Source organism: Schistocerca gregaria, chromosome X, assembly GCF_023897955.1.
Source record: "Schistocerca gregaria isolate iqSchGreg1 chromosome X, iqSchGreg1.2, whole genome shotgun sequence".
NCBI classification, from domain to species: Eukaryota; Metazoa; Arthropoda; class Insecta; order Orthoptera; family Acrididae; genus Schistocerca; species Schistocerca gregaria.
In genome coordinates, this window is record NC_064931.1 from 333,169,400 (window position 1) to 333,193,408 (window position 24,009).

At 42.3% G+C, this 24,009-nt stretch overlaps 1 protein-coding gene across 5 annotated transcripts in view; it reads left to right on the plus strand.

Moving 5' to 3' along the window:
- LOC126299573 (glycine receptor subunit alpha-3) overlaps positions 1 to 24,009 on the plus strand; it is a 386,589-nt gene that overhangs the window by 160,933 nt on the left and 201,647 nt on the right. For 3 of the 5 annotated variants that reach the window (XM_049991580.1, XM_049991577.1, XM_049991578.1), the window contains exon 3: positions 8,886 to 8,951. The exons of the other annotated variants lie outside the window; for them this stretch is intronic. In XM_049991580.1, the coding sequence (XP_049847537.1) occupies positions 8,886 to 8,951 (66 nt within the window). The remainder of the gene's footprint in view (positions 1 to 8,885; positions 8,952 to 24,009) is intronic. 5 annotated transcript variants of the gene reach the window in all.

Here is a 24,009-nt window from a genome sequence, read left to right on the forward strand (position 1 = left end):
GTATTTTTTGACTCAAATTGCAAACGCGGCTCTCCGCAATGTACAACGCCTTTCTTATAGGGACCCCTACAGTACTTTGTTGTGCACATACTATGACTCTCTCTTCAGTCTGGAACCACGTGACCGCTACGGTCGCAGTTTCGAACCCTGCCTCGATCATGGATGTGTGTGATGTCCTTAGGTTAGTTAGGTTTAATTAGTTCTAAGGTCTAGGCGACTGCTGACTTCATAAGTTAAGTCACATAGTGCTCAGAGCCATTTATGACTCTCTCGTGTTGACTAAACAAACTCGTCACGAATCACGCAGTTCTTCCGTTAATTGAACTTGGAAGGGTCCCAGGCCGACGAATCATTCGCAAGATTTTTTATTTGATTTGAACTAATTCATCTTTCTTCTAATAAAATTCAGTTGGGACTTTTGCCCTCCGCACGGTGAGATGTACCTTAAATGGCTCCACCGAATCTTTTCACAGAGCGCTGCGTTTCGTATCTGATTTCTAGAGCTGCCACCTCCCCACACACAACGGCGTCGTCTGCATGAAAGAGCTACAGATGTCATCATTTGTACAAGGGTTGTTCGGAAATTAAGGCCTGATCCGCAGCAAAATGGAAACCACAGTGGAAATCTGAAGAAGCTTTGCATAGATATGTCGGGCAGTATCTCGGTATACCCGTCGATTGCGTCACGTCGCTCTTTTCAGTTCTGAGAGCACGGTGAGTTCGTTAAGATGCGTAGAATATAAAGTCTCCAGTCAAGTATGGGTGTCTACCGAGAGATTTCGCCTGATTTCATGCAACCCTACGAACTACCATACTTTTTTTTGTCATAACAATTCTTTGCCGCACACTGCAGGGGCAATGCGGTCGCTCGAGCAGCGTTGTCGATGGAAAGTGTTTGATCACCCACCATACAGCCCGGACTTAGCTCCCTCCGATTTTCATCTTGGTACACATGGACTGAAGACTGAAGACAATATTTTGGCACAGACAACAAACTACAGACCAGCGTAGACATTTGGTGGAAAGCACAGGTGGATGCCTTCTGTGACGAGGGTGTTGGAAAGTTGGTACAACGCTACGACAAATGCCTAAGTCGGTGCGGAGACTATGTAGAGAAGTAGCTGGAAGGTGAAACTAACCGTTGCAAATAATTATTTTTATTTTCGCTGTGGTTTCCATTTCGCGACCGATCGGCCCTTTCTTGTTGTTGTGGTCTTCAGTCCTGAGACTGGTTTGATGCAGCCCTCCGTGCTACTCTATCCTGTGCAAGATTCTTCATCTCCTAGTATCTACTGCAACCTACATCCTTCTGAATCTTCTTAGTGTATTCATCTCTTTGTCTCCCTCTACGATTTTTACCCTCCACGCTGCCCTCCAATACTAAACTTCTCTTCTCCCCAATCCTATTCAGTACTTCCTCATTAGTTATTTGGTCTACCCATCTAATCTTAAGCATTCTTCTGTAGCACCATATTTCGAAAGCTTCTATTCTCTTCTTGTGCAAACTATTTATCGTCCATGCTTCACTTTCATACATGGCTACACTCCATACAAATACTTTCAGAAATGTCTTCCTGACACTTAAATCTATACTCGATGTTAACAAATTTCTCTTCTTCAGAAATGCTTTCCTTTCCATTGCCAGTCTGCATTTTATATCCTCTCTACTTCGACCATCATCGGTTATTTTGCTCCCTAAATAGCAAAACCCCTTTACTACTTTAAGCGTCTCATTTCCTAATCTAATTCCTTCAGCATCACCCGACTTAATTCGACTACATTCCATTATCCTTGTTTTGCTTTTGTTGATGTTCATCTTATACTCTCCTTCCAAGATACTGTCCATTCCGTTCAACTGCTCTTCCAAGTCCTTTGCTGTCTCTGACAAAATTACAATGTCATTGGCGAACCTCAAAGTTTTTATTTCTTCTCCATGGATTTTAATACCTACTCCGAATTTTTCTTTTGTTTCCTTCACTGCTTGCTGAATATACAGATTGAATAACATCGGGGAGAGGCTACAACCCTGTCTCACTCCCTTCCCAACCATTGCTTCCCTTTCATGCCCTTCGACTCTTATAACTGCCATCTGGTTTCTGTACAAATTGTAAATAGCTTTTCGCTCCATGTATTTTACCCCTGCCACCTTCAGAATTTGAAAGAGAGTATTCCAGTCAACATTGTCAAAAGCTTTCTCTAAGTCTACAAATGCTAGAAACGTAGGTTTGCCCTTCCTTAATCTAGCTTGTAAGATAAGTCGTAGGGTCAGCATTGCCTCACGTGTTCCAACATTTCTACGGAATCCAAACTGATCTTCCCCGAGGTCGTCTTCTTCTAGTTTTTCCATTCGTTTGTAAAGAACTCGCGTTATTATTTTGCGGCCGTGACTTGTTAAACTGATAGTTCGCTAATTTTCACATCTGACAACACCTGCTTTCTTTGAGATTGGAATTGTTATATTCTTCTTGAAGTCTGAGGGTATTTCGCCTGTCTCATACACCTTGCTCACCAGATGGTAGAGTTTTGTCAGGACTGGCTCTCCCAAGGTTATCAGTGGTTCTAATAGAATGTTGTCTACTCCCGGGGCCTTGTTTCGACTCAAGTCTTTCAGTGCTCTGTCAAACTCTCCACGCATTATCATATCTCCCAATTCATCTTCATCTACATCCTCTTCCATTTCCGTAATATTGTCCTCAAGTACATCGCCCTTGTATAGACCCTCTATATACTCCTTCCACCTTTCTGCTTTCCCTTCTTTGCTTAGAACTGGGTTCCACCTGAGCTCTTGATATTCATACAAGTGGTTCTCTTTTCTCCAAAGGTCTCTTTAATTTTCCTGTAGGCAGTATCTATCTTACCCCTAGTGAGATAAGCCTCTACATCCTTACATTTGTCCTCTAGCCATCCCTGCTTAGCCATTTTGCACTTCCTGTTGATCTCATTTTTGAGACGTTTGTATTCGTTTTTGCCTGCTTCATTTACTGCATTTTTATATTTTCTCCTTTCATCAATTAAATTCAATATTTCTCCTGTTACCCAAGGATTTCTACTAGCCCTCGTCTTTTTACCTACTTGATCCTCGGCTGCCTTCACTACTTCATCCCTCAAAGCTACCCATTCTTCTTCTACTGCATTTCTTTCCCCCCTCCTTGTCAATTCCCCGAATAAAACTCGTATATTGTGGATAACAGCGGACGTGTCGCACTACCTTGGGGTACACCATTCTCCGCCTTTGCCTGTGAAGGTATGTTCCTATGAAGAACAACAGACTGAGATCTGTTTGCTAGAAAGTCTTGATTTCAGACGCATCTCAGGGACTCACACCTAGTGAGTACGTGGCTGGCGACCACGGGGCCTCGAGCTGAGTCCTGGCATTACTTCCACTTACTTATGCCAGGCTCCTCACTTTTATCTTTCCTATCTGGCCACCCTCGGCCAGCTCTTGTTCTTTTCCGACGCTGACGCTATTAGGTTTCGAGGGCTAGGGGTCTTTCACCTTCCAGCCTATACTTCTCATGCAGCGTCTAACCCGCAGCGGCTGGCTGCGAGAGGCGTCTGTATCCCGTGTTAGGGGCGGCCTCCAGAACTGCTGAAGGCAACGGAAAACCACCGCAGATTATCTTCCCTGCATAATGCAGCTCCATTTTATGTGCAAAAATGGCTTCTCTCATGCTAAATCAGTATCTGGAGGTAAAATAGTCCCCCATTCGGATCTACAGGGGGGGGGGGGGGGGGGGAACAACTTGAAAGGAGGCAAAAACTCATGACGAGAATTGGTATCTCGAATATTAGAAATCTGCTACAAGCAGGAAAACTAGAAAACCTTAAAAAAGAGATGGAAAAGAATCATATGGACCTCGTTGGAGTTGCTGAGGTAAGATGGAATGGATGTGGAGAGTTACAGTCGGATGAACATATATTGTACTACTCAGGAGGAGAAGTAAAAAGAATGAATGGAGCAGGAGTAGGAATGATAATGACAAAGGAACTATCTAAGTGTTTGGACTATTGCAAATGACCGGGTTATTGGTGTAACGCAGAAAGGAGCACAAAAAGATTTACTGTTTGTGCAGGTGTACACGCCAACTTCAGAACACGATGGCCAAATTGTAGAGGAAACGCACGATGTAATAGAGAGAATAATGGACGAAAATAAAAAATGCTGCAAAATAGTAGTGGGAGGCTGGAACGCCATTGTGGGAAAAGTGAAAGAGGGAAACATAGTAGGCAGTTATGGTCTTGGAAAGAGAAATGATAGGGGTGAATGGCTAATTGACTTCTGTAGGGAAAGGCAGCTAATAGTGGCAAACACATGGTTCAAGAACCACAAGAGGAGGCTCTACACTTGGAAATCACCAGGGGATAAATACAGAAATCAAATCGATTTTATACTGGTAGAAGAAATATACAGGAATGGAATCAAGAAGGTGCACACACTACCAGGTGCAGATATTGATAGCGATCACAACTTACTTATGGGAGAAATAGAAATAAGAATGAAAAAACTGAAGAAGGTGACCATGGTGAAGAAGTGGGATCTAGAGAAGATAAGATCCAACAAAGAACAAATTACAGAAATGCTACCACTTGCATTTCTAAACACATTACGAGACAAAGAACCACCTGATAATATCAACGAGTACTGGAATATGCTGAAAGAAGGAATCATTAAAACAGGACAGCAAAATATAAGATACGTAAAAGGGAAAACGGCAAAAAAACCATGGGTCACACAAGAAATGATTTCTAAGATGGAGAACAGAAGAAAATTTAAAAACAAGTACACTGAAGATGCAAGAAAGATGTACCGAAGGTTAAATAATGAACTGCGAGGAGAGAAACAGAGCAGGCTAGGAAAAAATGGGTAAATGAGGAATGTGATGCAATTGAAGAACTGGTCAGGAAGGGAAGATACCACTTACTATACAACAGATTAAAAACTATGACATGGGATCAAAACAGAGCAGGAAGTGCTACTATGGAAATTTTGAGTAAAGACGAAGAGGTAGTGTACAAAGTTCTTGACGATGTCCTCCAGAGATGGGAAGAATATCTAAAAGAACTATATGACACAGATCGCAAACCAGAAACTCTGGAACTTGAATCATTCAACAGTGTAAGTGATGACGAGAAAGGGCCAACCGTCATAATGGAAGAAGTAAAGTCTGCCATAACTGCAATGAAAAATGGCAAAGCAGTAGGTACAGATACGATACCGGGATAAATATTAAAATGTTTGAACCAAGATGGAATAAGAGAAATATTGAGGTTATGTAATAAAATATATGACAGTGGTGAATAGCCTGAGGACTTTCTGACAACAGTAATGTTTCCATTACCGAAAGACAAGGAACCAGGAAATGCAGTGAGCACAGGACAATCAGCCTCATTTCAAACGCAGCCAATGTGATGTTAAGAATAATTAATAAGAGACTTGAAAAAGTAATGGAGGAGAATCTCGGCGAGGAGTAGTTCGGCTTTAGACGGAATACGGGCACCGGAGATGCAATAGGGCTCCTACGAATCTTGGGAGAAAGGTTCATTGAAAAAGAAAGAGACCTCTATATGTGCTTCATCGATCTAGAAATGGCATTTGACAATGTGGCTTGGGACAAGCTGAAGACTGTAATGAGAGTAAAGAGAGTGGACTGGAAAACCAGAAGACTTGATATATCTGAATCTAAAGGCCTCAGTTATAGTGAGAGGAGAAAGTACAAACTGGATCTGACTAGGAAAAGGAGTAAGACAAGGATGCTGTCTATCACCTACCATTTTCAGCTTCTACTTGGAAAATATGATTCACCAATGCTCATTAGATGACAAAGGAGTAGAAATTGGAGGAAGAAGAGTAGGGTGTTTCAGGTTTGCTGATGACATGGTCCTTATAGCCACAGGGGAAAAAGAATTACAGGATTTAGTGGACAACGTTGAAGCTAACGGAAAAAAAATTATGGAATGAAAGTTAAAGCAAAGAAAACAAAAGTATTGGCACTAGGAGGAAACAAAGAAATAAAAATTATGCTGAATGGAGAAATATTAGAACAGAAGCAAAATTTTAAGTATCTCGGAAGCAGGATAGACATCGACTGGAAGCGCAGAACAGAAATTAAAACAAGGATAGCAATGGCAAAAGAGGCATTTTATAAGAAAAAGAGAATTTTCTGCGGCAGTCTGGACAGAGAACTCAGGAAAATACTCATAAAATGTTTTTTTTATGGAGTGTTCTGTATGGACATTGAGGAAGAAAGACAGAGAAAGGCTGGAGGCTTTTGAGATGTGGACATGGCAGAGGATGGAATGAATAAGTTGGATGGACAGAGTAGAAAATGAAGAGGTACTGAGAAGAGTGGGAGAGAAAAGACATATACTAGATGTAATAAAAAGAAGAAAAAGAAATTGGATTGGACATATATTAAGAAAGAGTGACGGACTAATAAAAACAGTTTTAGAAGGTTATGTAGAAAGGAAAAGGAAGCGAGGAAGGAAGAGAGTTCGGATACTGGATGACGTGATGGACGGTACGAGATACAGCAGCCTTAAGAAGGAAGCAATGTACCGCAGAAAATGGAGAGGCAAAGGACCTGCTAATATAGCAGAAAACTGATGATGATGACGGTCTGTTCGGATGTTCCAAATGCGCGTACTTAGTTTATTGAGTGTTGTTATGGAACTGTATCGAAAGTTTCACGGAAATCAAGAAATGCTCAACCGGAGCGGCGCTATCCATTGATTCTGAATGTATTGACTGAACAGAGCAAGAGCGTTTCACACCAATGGTGTTTGCGGAAACTAAGTTGATTCCTAGACAGGATTTGTTCAGTGTCCAGAAAACGCATCGCACGCATGTTCCAAGTAACATTCTCTCCTAATGTTGTAGCAAGAGACGAAGTCTCATCCTGTTTAACATCAATATCCAACAATAATTATTAATGTTATTATTATTGATAATGATAGTCAACTTTCTGAGTTCGAACAGTCCATGGGTGTACTACCGGTCCATAGTATCCACTATGGACCGTCAGTACACCCGTGAACTGTTCGAGCAAGAAATACGCCGGGAGGAACTGAAGAATCACAACTTTCTGAGTGTCTGTACTTTTTAAACAGATCCGTTCATGATCACAGATGTGAATAAATGAATAATGCTGTCATAAGCTCTGCATAATATACGATTTCGCTGTTTAAAACAAAAAATAACAATTTCTTCGACCCATATCTGACATTCCTCTTGCACATTTTTGAATTACATTGACATCCTGGAATTGGTGTTCCTGTTCGTCCTTAGAAACAGTCCTCTCCTCTCTTCTTTTCCCTGACGTTAATCCCGTCTAGTACGGCGGCAGCTCTTTCGGTCTTTCTCAATGTTTTAAAATTTTGTTATTTAACTGTTTGGCCGGGTGCCGTTTCTAACACCACAGTCGTCAAGGTAACCTAACGAAAGATGGCGTGTGCCATCTGACCGTGAATCGTGTAAACTTTGTTCTGTGTTTTATCGTATTTTAAATGCTTTTGTATCATATTCTCTGAAGCGGAATTTAGAGACCAGCCAAGCATTTGCCCATACGAGCGCGGCAAACCGCCTATAGGTCACACTCAGAGAGGCCGATGTTAATCACCATCGGTTGTTAATCCGTCGCGTTCATTGATTCGGGTCTTGTTCACCTCCCTGTCTCACAAAACAGCGCGCTGTTCATTACACTATACGAGCAGTTCCAGCTTTAACTTCTTTCAAAAGATTTTATAAATTAATCTCTAATTTTTCTACGTTCCTGCAGCTTCAGTAAAACTAACTATTCTCATCAGTAAATTAGGTCGTTGCAAAATTGTTCGTGCTTCCCTTTGTTGTATCTTTTGTCTGTGCTGTACTTACATTCCAATCAACTCTCATTTATAGCTGCGTTCATCAACCATCTACAGTTTTCTTTCACTTACTTATAAACGTAATAATATTTCTCCTACAAATGGGATTATAAACTGGCAAGTAAAGTCGTAATTTTCGTACGTATGTTCTCGCAGTAAGGTAAAAATTACATACATAATTGTGCTGCATGATCATTGGGGCTATTATTTTAACACTACAAGTTTTCTGCTGCATTACGTTTACAATTTCAGAGACATACTCTTATTACTCCAAGCTTTTGAAACCTGATACGCTACGTCTTCCCCACCATTCTTTTATTGTGACTGATATTACACAGGCAACCGTCACATTTGTGATAATTTCTGTCTCTCTCTCTCTGAGACACACACACACATACACATAAACAAGAACACACACGACACACTAAAAGGGGTGAAACTCGTGTTGGGCTGTTTCGAAAATTTGGACAGTTTCGAAAACGGACAGGGAGAGTTATGACATCTTATCATTTACTTTCTCTATTGAAATAACACCTGATTAAGATAAATCACTGCGCAGTAGTGAACTCACACACTTATATTAACAGCAAATTGAGTATCATTAAACCTATTGTAATTCGATTAGGCATACACGTGGTGCCAGGAAACTGCCTTATGTAGATTTATAAGAACATCTATGTGGAGGAGAAAGGTAACCCATCAATCAATGGGAAGTTCTGCGTTTTATGGGTCAGTAACTCGTAGACAATCCAGATGATACTATCGTTTGTTATAATAGACTTTCACTTGTGCAGAAGTCTCCAAATTATGACTTCAATTTAAGGGCTTTCTCTATCAACACGTTCTCTACTACTGCATACGAAATATTCTATAGGGCATTTTATGTTTTTTAACCAGACCTAATAGCACTATTTCAATGTCAGTAGCTGTTGCACATTGTATGTACCACACTGTACTTAGTGTCAGATATACTGAATATGCGAGAGCGAATTCCTGATACGTATTTTTGTATTCCCCCGGTACAGATCGCCTTCTTGCCCAAAGAAGTGTCCAATACTGTGCAACAGAACCTCGGCCCCGCAGACGAAGAGGTACTCTTTCATATTTTACGTCTGCATGTCAAATGCATTGCTTAGACCAATAAATCCATCACTGTAACTTGGTGCACAGTAAAAGTAGTTGATTTTATGTTTGAAGTCGTGTTACAGTGGTCATGTTTCGCCTTCTGGTGTGTCGATGAAGCCAATGTAATCTGTGTTAAAAGTCGCAGAAATGACGTAAGTTTCATCTCCATGGCCACTGTATCACTGCAGTCTCCATTGATATGTCGTTTATTTATTAAAGATTCGTTCAGCTGCCTAGGCATGTGCTTCCTGTGGTCTCAGTAAGCGCTTTTTGAAAACGTGTTTTCTAAACCCCAAGTATTGCTGCATGGTTTCCACCTTTAAGTGTAAAGAGAATTACTCTGAAAGTATTTTTGGATACAATTTAGCACCGATAATGAAATATTTGTATCAAAAGTGGTGTTTATTTGCGTTTTCTTAACACAGGGTACCAGGTAGAAGAAAAACGGTACCGTTAGCTACATTCTGCCCGCTGAGGAAAATGCTGAAAACTATAATTGCGAAACACTTAATGAAAATACGTAATATTGTAGGTATTTAAACTCGTAGCTCAGAACCCGCCAAAGAATCGAAAAATCTGAAGGAAGGTATACCTCACCACACAATGGGTTTGATACTGACAACACGTTTCTTTGGTGTTATAAATGATACACTGGGTATTAGTGTGGCCAGTGGAGGACGAGCTATGTATCATTGAATCGGTTTTATGGTGGACTGTTTACAAGGCTCAACACTGTATCTATGGTTGATTTTTTTATTTGGTCCGCTCGGGATAAATTTGTTTCTGAACCACTTTTACCCTCTTTGCGCCTGCTATTAATATTACTGTTTACTGGTCTGCCTCCGGTAGCTGGGTGGTGCCGGCACGGTAGCTCAGTGTATTCGGTCAGAGGGCCGATTGTCCTCTGTAATAAAAAAAAACTGAGTAAAGGAATCAACGGTCAATTTGAACGTCCGCACAGTCCAAACGCAACGAACTATACTGAAAAAAAAAAGAGTGATCAGCGAGACAGAATGTCAATCTTAAGTGCTCGGGTTCAATTCTCGGCTGCGTCGGAGATTTTCTCCGCTCAGGGACTGGGTGTTGAGTTGTCCTAATCAACATCATTTCATCCCCATCGACGCGCAGATCGCCGAAGTGGCTTTAAATCGAAAGACTTGCACCTGGCGAACGGTCTACCCGACGGGAGGTCCTAGTCACACGACATTTACATTTTTTACTCTTTACTGAAAAATCTTTTCGACCAACCTGTTTTCGTACATTCTTGCAAAATGTCTTGTAAATTTCGACCATGATTTTCCTGTTGTAACTATAACATTTTTAGTATGTCTGAAAAGTCATCATTTTTCGTTTTCCTTTACGTGCCAACTGTCGTCCTCTGGGGTCCAACAATTTTCCTTCATATCCTCCTTTCCTGAATGCTTCCGACTCCTTGTGTTGTTCACTATGACCCGCATATACTGAATACTGCTGGATTCACATCTGAATTGTGATTTAGCATGCCTCTTTATATTGTTAACTGAACTTCATCCGTTATCGCAATTATTTGAGCAGTTCGGTTATTCTAATCTTCCCACCCAGACGTTTCTGTGCACCTAACAATAATTTCACTCATTGCCAGAGTTTGTCACTTTGATGTTTCGGACGTGAAATGAAGCTACGGGGAGAGCAGTAAGCCTTCAGTGCTCACGTGACCGCCAAATATACTCCATCCGTTCCATTTCTTTTCTAACATTTATCTCGAGGCAACTCCTAAACACAGGGGATGCCACCTGCATGATCGGTTCGTTGGCACGGACTGGCAAATTCATTGTTTTAAAGGAAACTGTAGAAGGAATAAAATATCAGGTGAATGGTTCTTTATTAGACTTTTCAACTGCGATGTATTATTGTGAACCCTGTCTCCTACGTATTGCCGTCATAATATTCTGCTTGACCTCATCGCATATTACAATTACAGCCACCGACAGAATTCGTCATTATCGTCAGTGTGAGAACAGCTGTCAGTGCGCCTTATGATTAATTTCTGCTTGATAACACCTCCGGAATCATTTATCACTTGATTGGAGACGTTGATGTATGGATAAAAATTTAATATTTATTTTCACAGAGAAGTAGTCGTCAAATCACCACTTTTATTTCAATAAAACACACACACACACACACACACACACACACACACACACACACACATACACAGTACGACTTAACAGCTGTAAGTGTAAGGCTGCTTCTGCGATAACAACAGCGAGACGTAGTGCAAGCACTCTCGGATGAGTTCACAGATGATGTACGAGTCTTTACACAACCACCGCCCGCTGAGGGTATAGAGTTAGAGTCCATTATCGAAGCACAGAGAGAGAAGTGCAGATGCAAGCGAAGTCATCTACCACGCGGCAGGAGTATTTCTAGTAGCAGACACAGAGAAGTCCCACCGAAATCCAAATCGATGGTCCAGCAATTCGCACAGTGTGCATAGAGCTGCTTCATTACGAAGGCAACAAGACTTTCTTAGCTCTCGTCGATCTGGTTTATCACACGCAAATTTCATTCTCTACCCTTAAAATTAGAGCCAGCTGTTTGAGTGCTGACTCATCGTTGATCGTTGAGCCACGGTCTTTTCATCCAAACACCAAGCGTGGTGGCAGTGCGACAGAGGAACCGCAAACGGTACTACATTATTTTCTTACAAAAAAGAAAAAAAATACCACGAAGAAATTAACCTAAATCGATAGATGTGATGTACACATACAAATAAATGATTACTATTACAGATGAACAGATGAATTGGATGATATATTCAAAAGAAAGAGCTTCATAATTTCAACTAGTCAATAACGCATTGGTCCACCTGTGGCTCTTTTGCAGGCAGTTATTCGGCGGGGTGAATACATTGACAGAGTTTTTAGATGTCCGTTTGCGCGATATCGTGCCAAAATCTGCCCGAGTGGCGTGTTAGATCGTCAAAGTAGCAATCGGATGGGAAGGTCCTGCCCATAATACTCCAAACGCTCTCAAGTGGGGAAAGATCCAGCGACCTTGCTGGCCAAGATAGAGTTTGGAGAGCACGAAGACAAACTGTAGAAACTCTCGCCGTGACCGAGCGAACATTATCTTGCTGAAATGTAATTCCAGGATGGCTAGCCATGAAGGTCAACAGAACGGGTCATTGAGTATTGTCGACGTACCGTTGTGCAGTAAAGGTGCTGCAGATGACAACCGCATGTTAAATGTTGTTTTATGATTATTTTCATGCTATTTTTGCGTAATGAATTCACAAAACATAGAATTACAATATAGTGCTTTTCATTCTGTCTATAGCTAGCATCTCTGTAATAGAAATATATCTAAATCTTTTTTTTAAGTTACTGAGACAAATTATTTTAATGTCTGATTCTGACCTCTTAAATATTATACTCTTGCTGAATTACTTTGATGTTGCCATCCAGTTTTACCATTACATTTCTCTAACATTTTTTTTTTCTTTTCGATTCGTCAGTAGGGTTAGTTCATATCATCATCGAATGTTGATAAACATTATTGCAAGCGGAAGATTTGAAGTATAGTACTGCCCGACTACTGCCAGTGCAGCTGTTGCTTTAACGAATAATGCTCCGTCTTCAACAACCAGTCGTCAAATGTAATGAGTGCTAATCTACACCGTGGATACATCAAAGACGACCGTTTTTTACTGTCTAAGGCAGCGTCAGCATCATCGACGTAGGAGGCAGCTGTTTATTATGACACTTAATCAGTTTACAAACGCGCATTGCTCACTCGAGACCTTGTTCTGCTGAAATATTCATTGATGACCGATGATTCTCTATCTCAAAACTGCGCACTTCAGGATATTCTAGAGTTTATATAACTTTATTCCTAAAGTTTTGGGACACTATTCGAGAGTTGTCGTCAGCAGTTCATGGACTGGTTTGATGCAGCAATCTTGTACAAGTCTCTTCATATCTGCATGACTACGGCACCCTACAGCCATTTGGACCTGCTTACTGGCGTAGACCTTGGTCTCTCTCTCTACAATTTTTACTGCATAATTACGGCACCCTACATCCATTTGGACCTGCTAACTGGTGTAGGCCTTGGCGTCTCTATCGACAATTTTTGCTTCTTTCGCTTTCCTCCATCACCAAATTTATTGTTCTTTCACGTCTCGTATGACTCTTCATTAGTTACTTTACCTACAAACCTAATCTTCAGCTTCACTTTTCACTTTCACGTAAGACTGTTTTCAGCATTCGATGTCAATATCTTTTGCGGAAAAAGAAGTTTAATCGCTATTTCCGCGGCCGGCCACTGTGGGCGAGCGGTTCTAGGTGCTTCAGTCCGGAACCACGCGACTGCTACGGTCGCAGGTTCGAATCCAGCCTCGACATGGATGTGTGTGATGTCCTTAGGTTAGTTACGTTTAAGTTCAACTAGTGCTTATTTTATTGCTGTAAAACGGCTAGAAGTTGGCACTGGACGGGGCTCTGACGCAGATCGTTTCCCAAGCTGTGCATGGCAAAATGGCGTTGGCTCATTATCTGCAAATGCTTCTAGGAAAGTCCACGGGTATTTCTGGAGACCTCCCCCCCCCTCCCCTCCAAGGATCTTAGTTTGCACAGCTTTGAAAAGGAGCTTTGTGGTACCGCGGCCTGGGATCAACTTTACCTGTAGCATCCTTCTACACCGTCCTCGGCAGAACTCGGGGAAACCTCCCACATATCCGCTACTCGACCACCCGATGCCTAAGGCCTGCAGCTGGCCTCTCTCACTAAGGTTAAGGAAAAAAGAATTTTACTGGGTCGAACTCCAGTCTCTGGAACCCTGTTCCTCTATCCAGAAAATTTTTATGTTTGTCTGTCCAAAACCTATGTGGGCCGTTTTTTAGAGATGCCCATTCTCCTTCTTGCCTGCCTTCTGTGGCATTCATTATCGCAGTATCTACAGCCTTAGAGAACTTCAAACGTATATGATCATTCAAGATCCCACTTCTTTCCACGCTGATTCTTCCTGACGATCCCCTTAAACTTCAGTCTACTCCTTATCATTTCTAAATTGTGACCTGAGTCTATACGAACTTCTTGTGGATTGTGGTACCTTAAAATCCAATGTCTTGTTTCGTATTCTGTCTCTCTCTATGATGTATCCCAGCTGGTAATTTCTAATGCCTCCTGCCTGTTTCAAGTAGTCCTCCTCCTCTTGTGCTTGTTGAACGGTGTATTCACTATTACCTACTGAAGTTTACTGCAGAGATCTATTTGTCTTCCTCCTTTCAGATCCCCACCACGGTGCCTACATTCACTCGTAATACCATTTTTAATACCTTCCCCTACGACAGCGTTTCAATCCCTCACGATTATTGGAGTATCATCTTCCTTTACATACCGAGTTACCCGTTAATTTGTATTCTCTCCATCCCTTGATCATCTTCTTATGACATCGGCAAGTATACCAAAACAACTGTTGTTGGCGTTGGTTCACTATCGATTCTGATGAGAATAATCCTTCCACTGAATTACTGAGAGTAGCTCACTGTCTCACCTACTCTCCTGTTCATAGCGCATGCTACACCAGTTGCATCTTTTTCTCTGCGGACTAGCACTCCATGACTCCGCAATATCCTTTCTTCCAGGATAACCAATACCGCAAGATATGCTGAAGAACTTGTGTAATATTTGGAAGGTAGAAAAATAGGTACTGGCAGAAGTGGAGCTGTGAGAGCAGCTCGTGATTCGTGCTTAAATAGTACAGTCGTGAAGGTCAAAAGTCTCAGGCTCCAGTCCCGGTCCGGCACACAGTTTTAATCTTCCACGTGTTTTCAATTCAGCCCACACCCACTCAGGAGTGAAAATTCGTTCTAGAAACCATGCTTCTTCAATGGAAGACAGGTCTGTGCACGCTCATTTACTTTGCCTCATATAAAATTGGATCATGTTCCTGACAATATGTCTGTGTGTAATTAGTTAATGGTATGAGACTGCCTGAGTGATAATACAAAACCATATGCATTATGACTCAATGTACCTCACATGCTATATTATTATATTATTCTTATAACTTCTGCGCAAAGTTTTCTCCGAGTTTATTAAATACTTTTAATTATCCACGCGAAAATAGAAAAGCTTGAGAGCGGTCAATAAGTCAATAAGTAACCGCTGCTCCAGCTCCACATACGAACGCACTAAAGCGGACAAACTTGATGACGATTAACCTCGGCCTTTTTCGAGAACTAAGGCCTAAAGTCTTAAACCCTGCACGAAAACATGCAGAGACAGTAAATTGCTTAACGTCCTTGTAGCTTCGCCTTTATCGCAGAGAAACGTCTTTCTGGAGTGACTTACCATGTCAGACATCATCCGCGCATGTGGTGGTAGTATTGTGCAGCACTGACTCACAATCGAACGCGGCGAGTTATAATTTTCATGGTTCAAATGGCTCTGAGCACTGTTGTTGTTGTTGTTGTTGTTGTCTTCAGTCCTGAGACTGGTTTGATGCAGCTCTCCATGCTACTCTATCCTGTGCAAGCTTCTTCATCTCCCAGTACCTACTGCAACCTACATCCTTCTGAATCTGCTTAGTGTACTCATCTCTCGGTCTCCCTCTACGATTTTCACCCTCCACGCTGCCCTCCAATGCTAAATTTGTGATCCCTTGATGCCTCAAAACATGTCCTACCAACCGATCCCTTCTTCTAGCCAAGTTGTGAGACAAAATTCTATTCTCCCCAATCCTATTCAATACCTCCTCATTAGTTACGTGATCTATGCACCTTATCTTCAGTATTCTTCTGTAGCACCACATTTCGAAAGCTTCTATTCTATTCTTGTCCGAACTAGTTATCGTCCATGTCTCACTTCCATACATGGCTACACTCCAAACAAATACTTTCAGAAACGACTTCCTGATACATAAATCTATATTCGATGTTAACAAATTTCTCTTCTTCAGAAACGCTTTCCTTGCCATTGCCAGTCTACATTTTATATCCTCTCTACTTCGACCATCATCAGTTATTTTACTTCCTAAATAGCAAATCTTCTTTACTACTTTAAGTGTCTCATTTCGTAATCTAATTCCCTCAGCATCACCCGATTTAATTTGACTACATTCCATTATCCTCGTTTTGCTTTTGTTGATGTTCATCTGATATCCTCCTTTCAAGACACTGTCCATTCCGTTCAACTGCTCTTCCAAGTCCTTTGCCGTCTCTGACAGAATTACAATGTCATCGGCGAACCTCAAAGTTTTTATTTCTTCTCCATGAATTTTAATACCTATTCCAAATTTTTCTTTTGTTTCCTTTACTGCTTGCTCAATATACAGATTGAATAACATCGTGGAGAGGCTACAACCCTGTCTCACTCCTTTCCCAACCACTGCTTCCCTTTCATGCCCCTCGACTCTTATGACCGCCATCTGGTTTCTGTACAAATTGTAAATAGCCTTTCGCTCCCTGTATTTTACCCCTGCCACCTTTAGAATTTGAAAAAGAGTATTCCAGTCAACATTATCAAAAGCTTTATCTAAGTCTACAAATGCTAGAAACGTAGGTTTGCCCTTCCTTAATCTTTCTTCTAAGATAAGTCGTAGGGTCAGTATTGCCTCACGTGTTCCAACATTTTACGGAATCCAAACTGATCCTCCACGAGGTCCGCATCTACCAGTTTTTCCATTCGTTTGTAAAGAATTCGCGTTAGTATTTTGCAGCTGTGACTTATTAAACTGATAGTTCGGTAATTTTCACATCTGTCAGCACCTGCTTTCTTTGGGATTGGAATTATTATATTCTTCTTGAAGTCTGAGGGTATTTCGCCTGTCTCATACATCTTGCTCACCAGATGGTAGAGTTTTGTCATGACTGGTTCTCCCAAGGCCGTCAGTAGTTCTAATGGAATGTTGTCTACTCCGGGGGCCTTGTTTCGACTCAGATCTTTCAGTGCTCTGTCAAACTCATCACGCAGTATCGTATCTCCGATTTCGTCTTCATCTACATCCTCTTCCATTTCCATAATATTGTCCTCAAGTACATCGTCCTTGTATAAAGCTTCTATATACTCCTTCTACCTTTCTGCCTTCCCTTCTTTGCTTAGAACTGGGTTGCCATCTGAGCTCTTGATATTCATACAACTGGTTCTCTTCTCTCCAAAGATCTCTTTAATTTTCCTGTAGGCAGTATCTATCTTACCCCTAGTGAGATAAGCCTCTACATCCTTACATTTGTCCTCTAGCCATCCCTGCTTAGCCATTTTGCACTTCCTGTCGATCTCATTTTTGAGACGTTTGTATTCCTTTTTGCCTGCTTCATTTACTGCATTTTTATATTTTCTGCTTTCAGCAATTAAATTCAATATTTCTTCTGTTACCCAAGGATTTCTAGCAGCCCTCGTCTTTTTACCTACTTTATCCTCTGCTGCCTTCACTACTTCATCCCTCAGAGCTACCCATTCTTCTTCTACTGTATTTCTTTCCCCTATTCCTGTCAATTGTTCCCTTATGCTCTCCCTGAAACTCTGTACAACCTCCGGTTCTTTCAGTTTATCCAGGTCCCATCTCCTTAATTTCCCACATTTTTGCAGTTTCTTCAGTTTTAATCTACAGGTCATAACCAATAGATTGTGGTCAGAGTCCACATCTGCCCCTGGAAATATCTTACAACTTAAAACCTGGTTCCTAAATCTCTGTCTTACCATTATATAATCTGTCTGATACGTTTTAGTATCTCCAGGGTTCTTCCATATATACAACCTTCTTTCATGATTCTTAAACCAAGTGTTAGCTATGATTAAGTTGTGCTCTGTGCAAGATTCTACGAGGCGGCTTCCTCTTTCATTTCTTAGCCCCAATCCATATTCACCTACTATGTTTCCTTCTCTCCCTTTTCCTACACTCGAATTCCAGTCACCCATGACTATTTAATTTTCGTCTCCCTTCACTATCTGAATAATTTCTTTTATTTCATCATACATTTCTTCAATTTCTTCGTCATCTGCAGAGCTAGTTGGCATATAAACTTGTACTACTGTAGTAGGTGTGGGCTTCGTATCTATCTTGGCCACAATAATGCGTTCACTATGCTGTTTGTAGTAGCTTACCCGCATTCCCATTTTCCTATTCATTATTAAACCTACTCCTGCATTACCCCTATTTGATTTTGTGTTTGTAACCCTGTAGTCACCTGACCAGAAGTCTTGTTCCTCCTGCCACCGAACTTCACTAATTCCCACTATATCTAACTTTAACCTATCCATTTCCCTTTTTAAATTTTCTAACCTACCTGCCCGATTAAGGGATCTGACATTCCACGCTCCGATCCGTAGAACGCCAGTTTTCTTTCTCCTGATAACGACATCCTCCTGAGTAGTCCCCGCCCGGAGATCCGAATGGGGGACTATTTTACCTCCGGAATATTTTACCCAAGAGGATGCCATCATCATTTAATCATACAGTAAAGCTGCATGTCCTCGGGAAAAATTACGTCTGTAGTTTCGCCTTGCTTTCAGCCGTTCGCAATACCAGCACAGCAAGGCCGTTTTGGTTAATGTTACAAGGCCACATCAGTCAATCATCCAGACTGTTGCCCCTGCAACTACTGAAAAGGCTGCTGCCCCTCTTCAGGAACCACACGTTTGTCTGGCCTCTCAACAGATACCCCTCCGTTGTAGTTGCACCTACGGTACGTCTATTTGTATCGCTGAGGCACGCAAGCCTCCCCACCAACTGCAAGGTCCATGGTTCATGGGGGGGGGGGGGGGGGGGGGGGCTCTGAGCACTATGTTTAAGTCTCTGAGCACTATGGGACTTAAACATCTTAGGTCATCAGTCCCCTAGAACTTAGAACTACTTAAACCTAACTAACCTAAGAACATCACACACATCCATGCCCGAGGCAGGATTCGAACCTGTGACCGTAGCAGTCCCACGGTTCCGGACTGCAGCGCCTAGAACTGCACGGCCACCGCGGCCGGCTATTATTGTCATCTCAACATTCGTTTCATAATATTCATTGACAGTATACGATTCAAGGTCAGATACATGAACCACCTCGCTTTACTTCCAGTCAATTTATGCATGCCTCGTCGTCAACAAACTGTCCGTGACCGCGTTATCGCTCTTGTGGAAGAAGGGAATTTGGCAGAGTCGGAGGTTGGGGCACCGTGTGGCGTTCTTGGGTACGCTGCGCAACGATGAATATAACGATATCGTGATACTGGAGAATCCAGCAGGTGTGTTGAAACTGGACTTTAAGTCGTTTTAACACGGTGCACTTGATCCATACTATTGCGTTTCCCAGTTCGGTTGACTCGGATCGGCGCGGGCTTCAGGAGGATGAACTGCAAAGCAGCTGTGCGGCCGTCACAGTGGAAGGTCCGTGATGATCATCGACTCAACCGATTAGCGTCTGCTAAGAAAAGTACATTACCTGAGAGAAAAAGTGAAGCACCCAGAAAACATGGTCAGCTAAATACATGTAAATGTCGTGTGACTATGGCCTCCCGTCGGGTAGACCGTTCACCCGGTGCAAGTCTTTCGATTTGACGCCACTTCGGCGACTTTCAGTCGAAAAGGTCGGCTGTCAATTCATAATAACTTCGTACATGTGCACACCTTCGGCGGATACGTAAACGATCCGAGCTGCAATTGTCTGACCGATAGAAGAGCCGCCAGAGTGCTCAAAATGGCTCTAAGCACTATGGGACTTAACGTCTGAGGTCATCAGTCCCCTAGACTTAGAACTATTTAACCATAACTAACCTAAGGACATCACACACATCCATGCCCGAGGCAGGATTTGAACCTGCGACCGGAGCAGCAGCGCGGTTCCGGACTAAAGCGCCTAGAACCGCTCGGCCCGAACGTCGGCTCCGCCAGAATACATTATTGTTTTTCGTGTTACCAGGCCTTCTAGGGTATATAATGGGCGTGAACAACGTCAGATGTTGACTGATGACTGTGAAGGGCAGATGAGATAAAGTTATCATCACCTGACAGATTTTGGAACGGGCCTCATTGTGGGTCTCCATTCGACTGGCTAGTCGAATCGAGCATTATCCAGATTTGTGGGGCCTTTGGATGTGCCAGTGGGTCGATGCTGGACTGCATGGAAACACGAGGACAGGCATATTCATCATCAATGTTCCGCTCTGTAACGTCTGCTCCTATCATCCAAAACAACATTCCATGACCTCCACCACCGTTGGTCAGAGACTAGCACCAGCTGGACGAGGGAATTACCGTCCCACACGTCGTCTGCCTTTAAGACCATAATACAAACGGTTGCGTTTTCAGTGGTGCCGTGAAAGGGAAGCACGAATGGCGTCGCATTCTCTTCAGCGATCAGTCGTGGCTGTGCACTACTCCACAGTACCATCGTCGGCGAGTATGGCGACTACTTAGGGAAGATCTCAAACTCTTAATGTTTTGGAGAGTCACAGCGGAGCTATTCCTGGTGTCATGATGAGGGGGGGGGGGCATCGGGTACGACTTGAGGTCACTGCTGATAGGGATTGAAGGAACGCAGAGGACACACCGGTACGCCACGGACATCCTACGTCCTCATGCGTTACTTCTGATACGACAGTATTGTCGTGCCATTTTTCAACAGGAAAATGTTCGTCCACATAAGACACGTATCTCTATGAACTGTCAGAGTGATGTTGAGAAACTCCCGTGGCCAGCAAGATCCCCAGATCTGTCCCCGATAGAATATGTGTGGGACCAGCTCGGACGTCAGCGCTGTCCAGGTATCAACAGCCTCTAACAACAGTTGAGCGCCATCGTCCCTCAGGGGACGATACAAAGGCTTTATGAGTCCATTCCCAACCGAATGAGCGCATATGCATCAAGGAAAGATGGGGTATAACGTCATATTGATTAGTGGGCTCGCAGTGCCATATTTCCCTTCAGGGTACTTAACTTTTTTGTCAGGCCGTGTATTCATCACGAATGGCGGAATGTAATTTTTTCCGACGAATTAATGGTTTCCACGGCGAAATATGGTCAAGTACCAATATACAGGCTGAATCGTGTCCCTTTCAACACAAACTCGTATAACCGCGAGAAATCTCACAGTGGCCGTGTGTCTGTAGCGGTTTGGGGCTGGATGTGTTCCGTGGTCTTGGAATGCTTCACAGGACAGACATCCTGTTTTAGACATCCTGTTTGATGCTGGCCATTATTCTCACATTATCGGTGCTACACCTGAGGGATTAATCTGTTTTTAGTATGATCGGTCTCATGTCAGCTAAGGTGAAATAGTGGTTCGCAGAACAGAACGAGATTTATTTTTGCGACTTACCTCCTTCTGCACCAAACCTCAGCCCTCGAAAACGAATAGGCGGATGCAAAAAGGAACACGCGAAGAAACTGGACTGATAAAGCACCAATAACCGGCAATAACGTTTGGCACGTCACCCTAGCTGCCTGGGAGGAAATGACAGAATATGAGAAACTTGTTTACTCACCTCACAGGCCTCCTTCCTTGCAGCGTGCGGGCGGTTATTGAAGGCCTTTGGATGGGTTATTAAGAGGTGAAGAAGCCACACAATCTGTGCCCTCTTGAGGACCGAATTATGAAATACTCGTTCTGTTAATTTTGTGTTATCTGTAAATTAAACAAATTAGTGCAGTAAGACATAAAAATAATTTTATAAAATCGTTTTAGTTCCGAATCCTGCCGTCATACAGCTACTTACCAGTCTTTTGTGTACGCCACCAAATTACCAATTCTCTATACTGCTTCGCCCTTGATTCCCTTTCACGACTTCAAGTGCCTTTTCGACATTTGTAATCCTAGGAATAATGCGGAGTGGATTTTCTTGTGTTTTGAAGGGGGAGCGTGCTTCGTGCTGAATGTCCCTCTATTACACTCACAATTACAAGCGCGACATTGCAGTGCCTGTGTTATTCTGATTGCGATGCAGTTCCTACACAGGCACTGCAATATCGTATTTACCTGCCGGTACTGGGCAAGAGACTTTCAAGCACAACGTCTGATCTGTAAGGGAACATACATAACTGATGTACGAGTACAGGTCGTAGACATATGATTGGCGACTTATGGAAGTTTGTGTCGGTTCGTGAGTCGTGAACGGATAGCCAAATGGTAAGGCGACAGATCGCGATAAACGGTAAATCCGGCTTTGAGCTCCAATCCGCAGCAAATTTTCATTGTCGTCATTCTGTTCTACAGCTGATAGTAGTCTTTATTCGCAATTGCGAATTCATTTGATGTGCACAATTACAAGTGTCCTTTGCTTTAATGGGGAGTATTGTACACCCTTTAATGTGATTTTTTTCCTGCATAACAATTTCGGTCACTACCACGTTTTGTGCTATCAAATGTACAATCCTTTGTTGACAACGACGTAGTGGCATCATTAAGTGGCGTGAAAAATAGAAAAAAGTCTAATCGCATTCCAGTAAAGTATCATACACTTCTTTCTGCCATTCTGTCGCTTTCCATGTCGACTCATCTTACTGCAACCATACAAGGGCGTGGCACACACACACACACACACACACCACTTCTCTGCGATGACTTTCGTCAGCAATTAGATGACACTCCTGGTGCCACTTTTAGACCATCTACAGCGCTCCATAATTACCGGTGTGCTGTTTTGAGCGGGCGACATATATTTTGTTCAGTGAGCTTATGTATTGAGTCATAGACCAGGGAAAACATTTCGAATACCTTTGTTTCTTTTTTACTATCGTCTTCGTTACAAAATAAAGAAAAAATGTTGATCATTTAACCACACGCTGAAGAATCTCAATATCTCGGTAGGTTATTCTTCCAGAGATGTATCAACTGACACCTCAAAGTCATGATTAATATCAGGCAGTGCTGGGAAGAAACGAGAAAAAACCCATAGCACTGTAGCTGAGTATGATCACTCGTATCAGAATTTATGAACCAAACGTTCCTGATAGGCACGGAGAGTACAGTCTCGGAGCACGTCAAGAAAGAGCTGGAAAAGGAAAGAATCGACCCATTGCTCAAGTAAAAATATTTAAAATAGCACTACGCTTTTCGCTTTAGCTGATACATGCCGTACCAACAGCTACTGCCTGACGTTTTCGTAGTTTTACTTCTATGGCTACTTTCAGTAATGAGGAGTACGCCGACGTGCATTTCATCTATGGGTTTCGGGGTGGAACAACAGAAGCTACAACAGGCGCCTTCGGTTAGCAAAAACAAGTTGCTCATTTGATACACTCATGAATGAGTGTAGTGCAGATGACGTAGAGAAATGTCTGAAAGTTACTGCACAGAATCGAAGAGTAAAAGCCAGGTCTCTGCGCAGTGCACCAAGAATGACACAAAGTTCCGTTGTGAGACTGCTGCACAGAAACTGCTTCCACACCTCTCGCTGGCAAAATGCGCAAGCATTGTTTTTGTAAGACTACCTGCCGAAGTATGTACTTTTGCTTGTTGTTTAGGACTATAATTTGTTTTAGGCACTGTGAGTTCATAGATGTTCCGTGATGTGCGGTTGTGTCTAAGAAAAAAATGTGAAATTGCTTTAAATATATTTCATAAAATGATGGCTGACAGAAAACGGTATTTCCCAGTGGTTCCAAAATGAAACCACAACTTTAAACGAATTGATTGTTTACTTGTTGCCAATTTCTTCTTGTATTCGTTACTTGCTATGATGAAAAGGTCAATTTTATGAAAAAAATTAAAATTAATTTGTTTATATTGTTAAGACTCAAAGAGTTAAGCGATTTAGGAAAACCACGGAAAGCTAAATTTGGAAGAGTAGATGGGATTTAGACCGCCACCCTCCTGAATTCGAGTTCGTTGTTTGTAGCTGCACCACCTCGCTCGGTACGTCTTAATGGAACGTGGTTGGGTGATATAAGGAAATATACACGATGCGTATAGCTGATGACGGTGATCCATGTAAAAGACAATATGAAGGCCTCGTCTAATAGTGCATTTTTCTGGATTCTTCCTATATTTTGATGGAGTCGGTATGTTATTCTGGGGTCGGCCGGATGCCCTCCCTGCCACCATCCCCCATC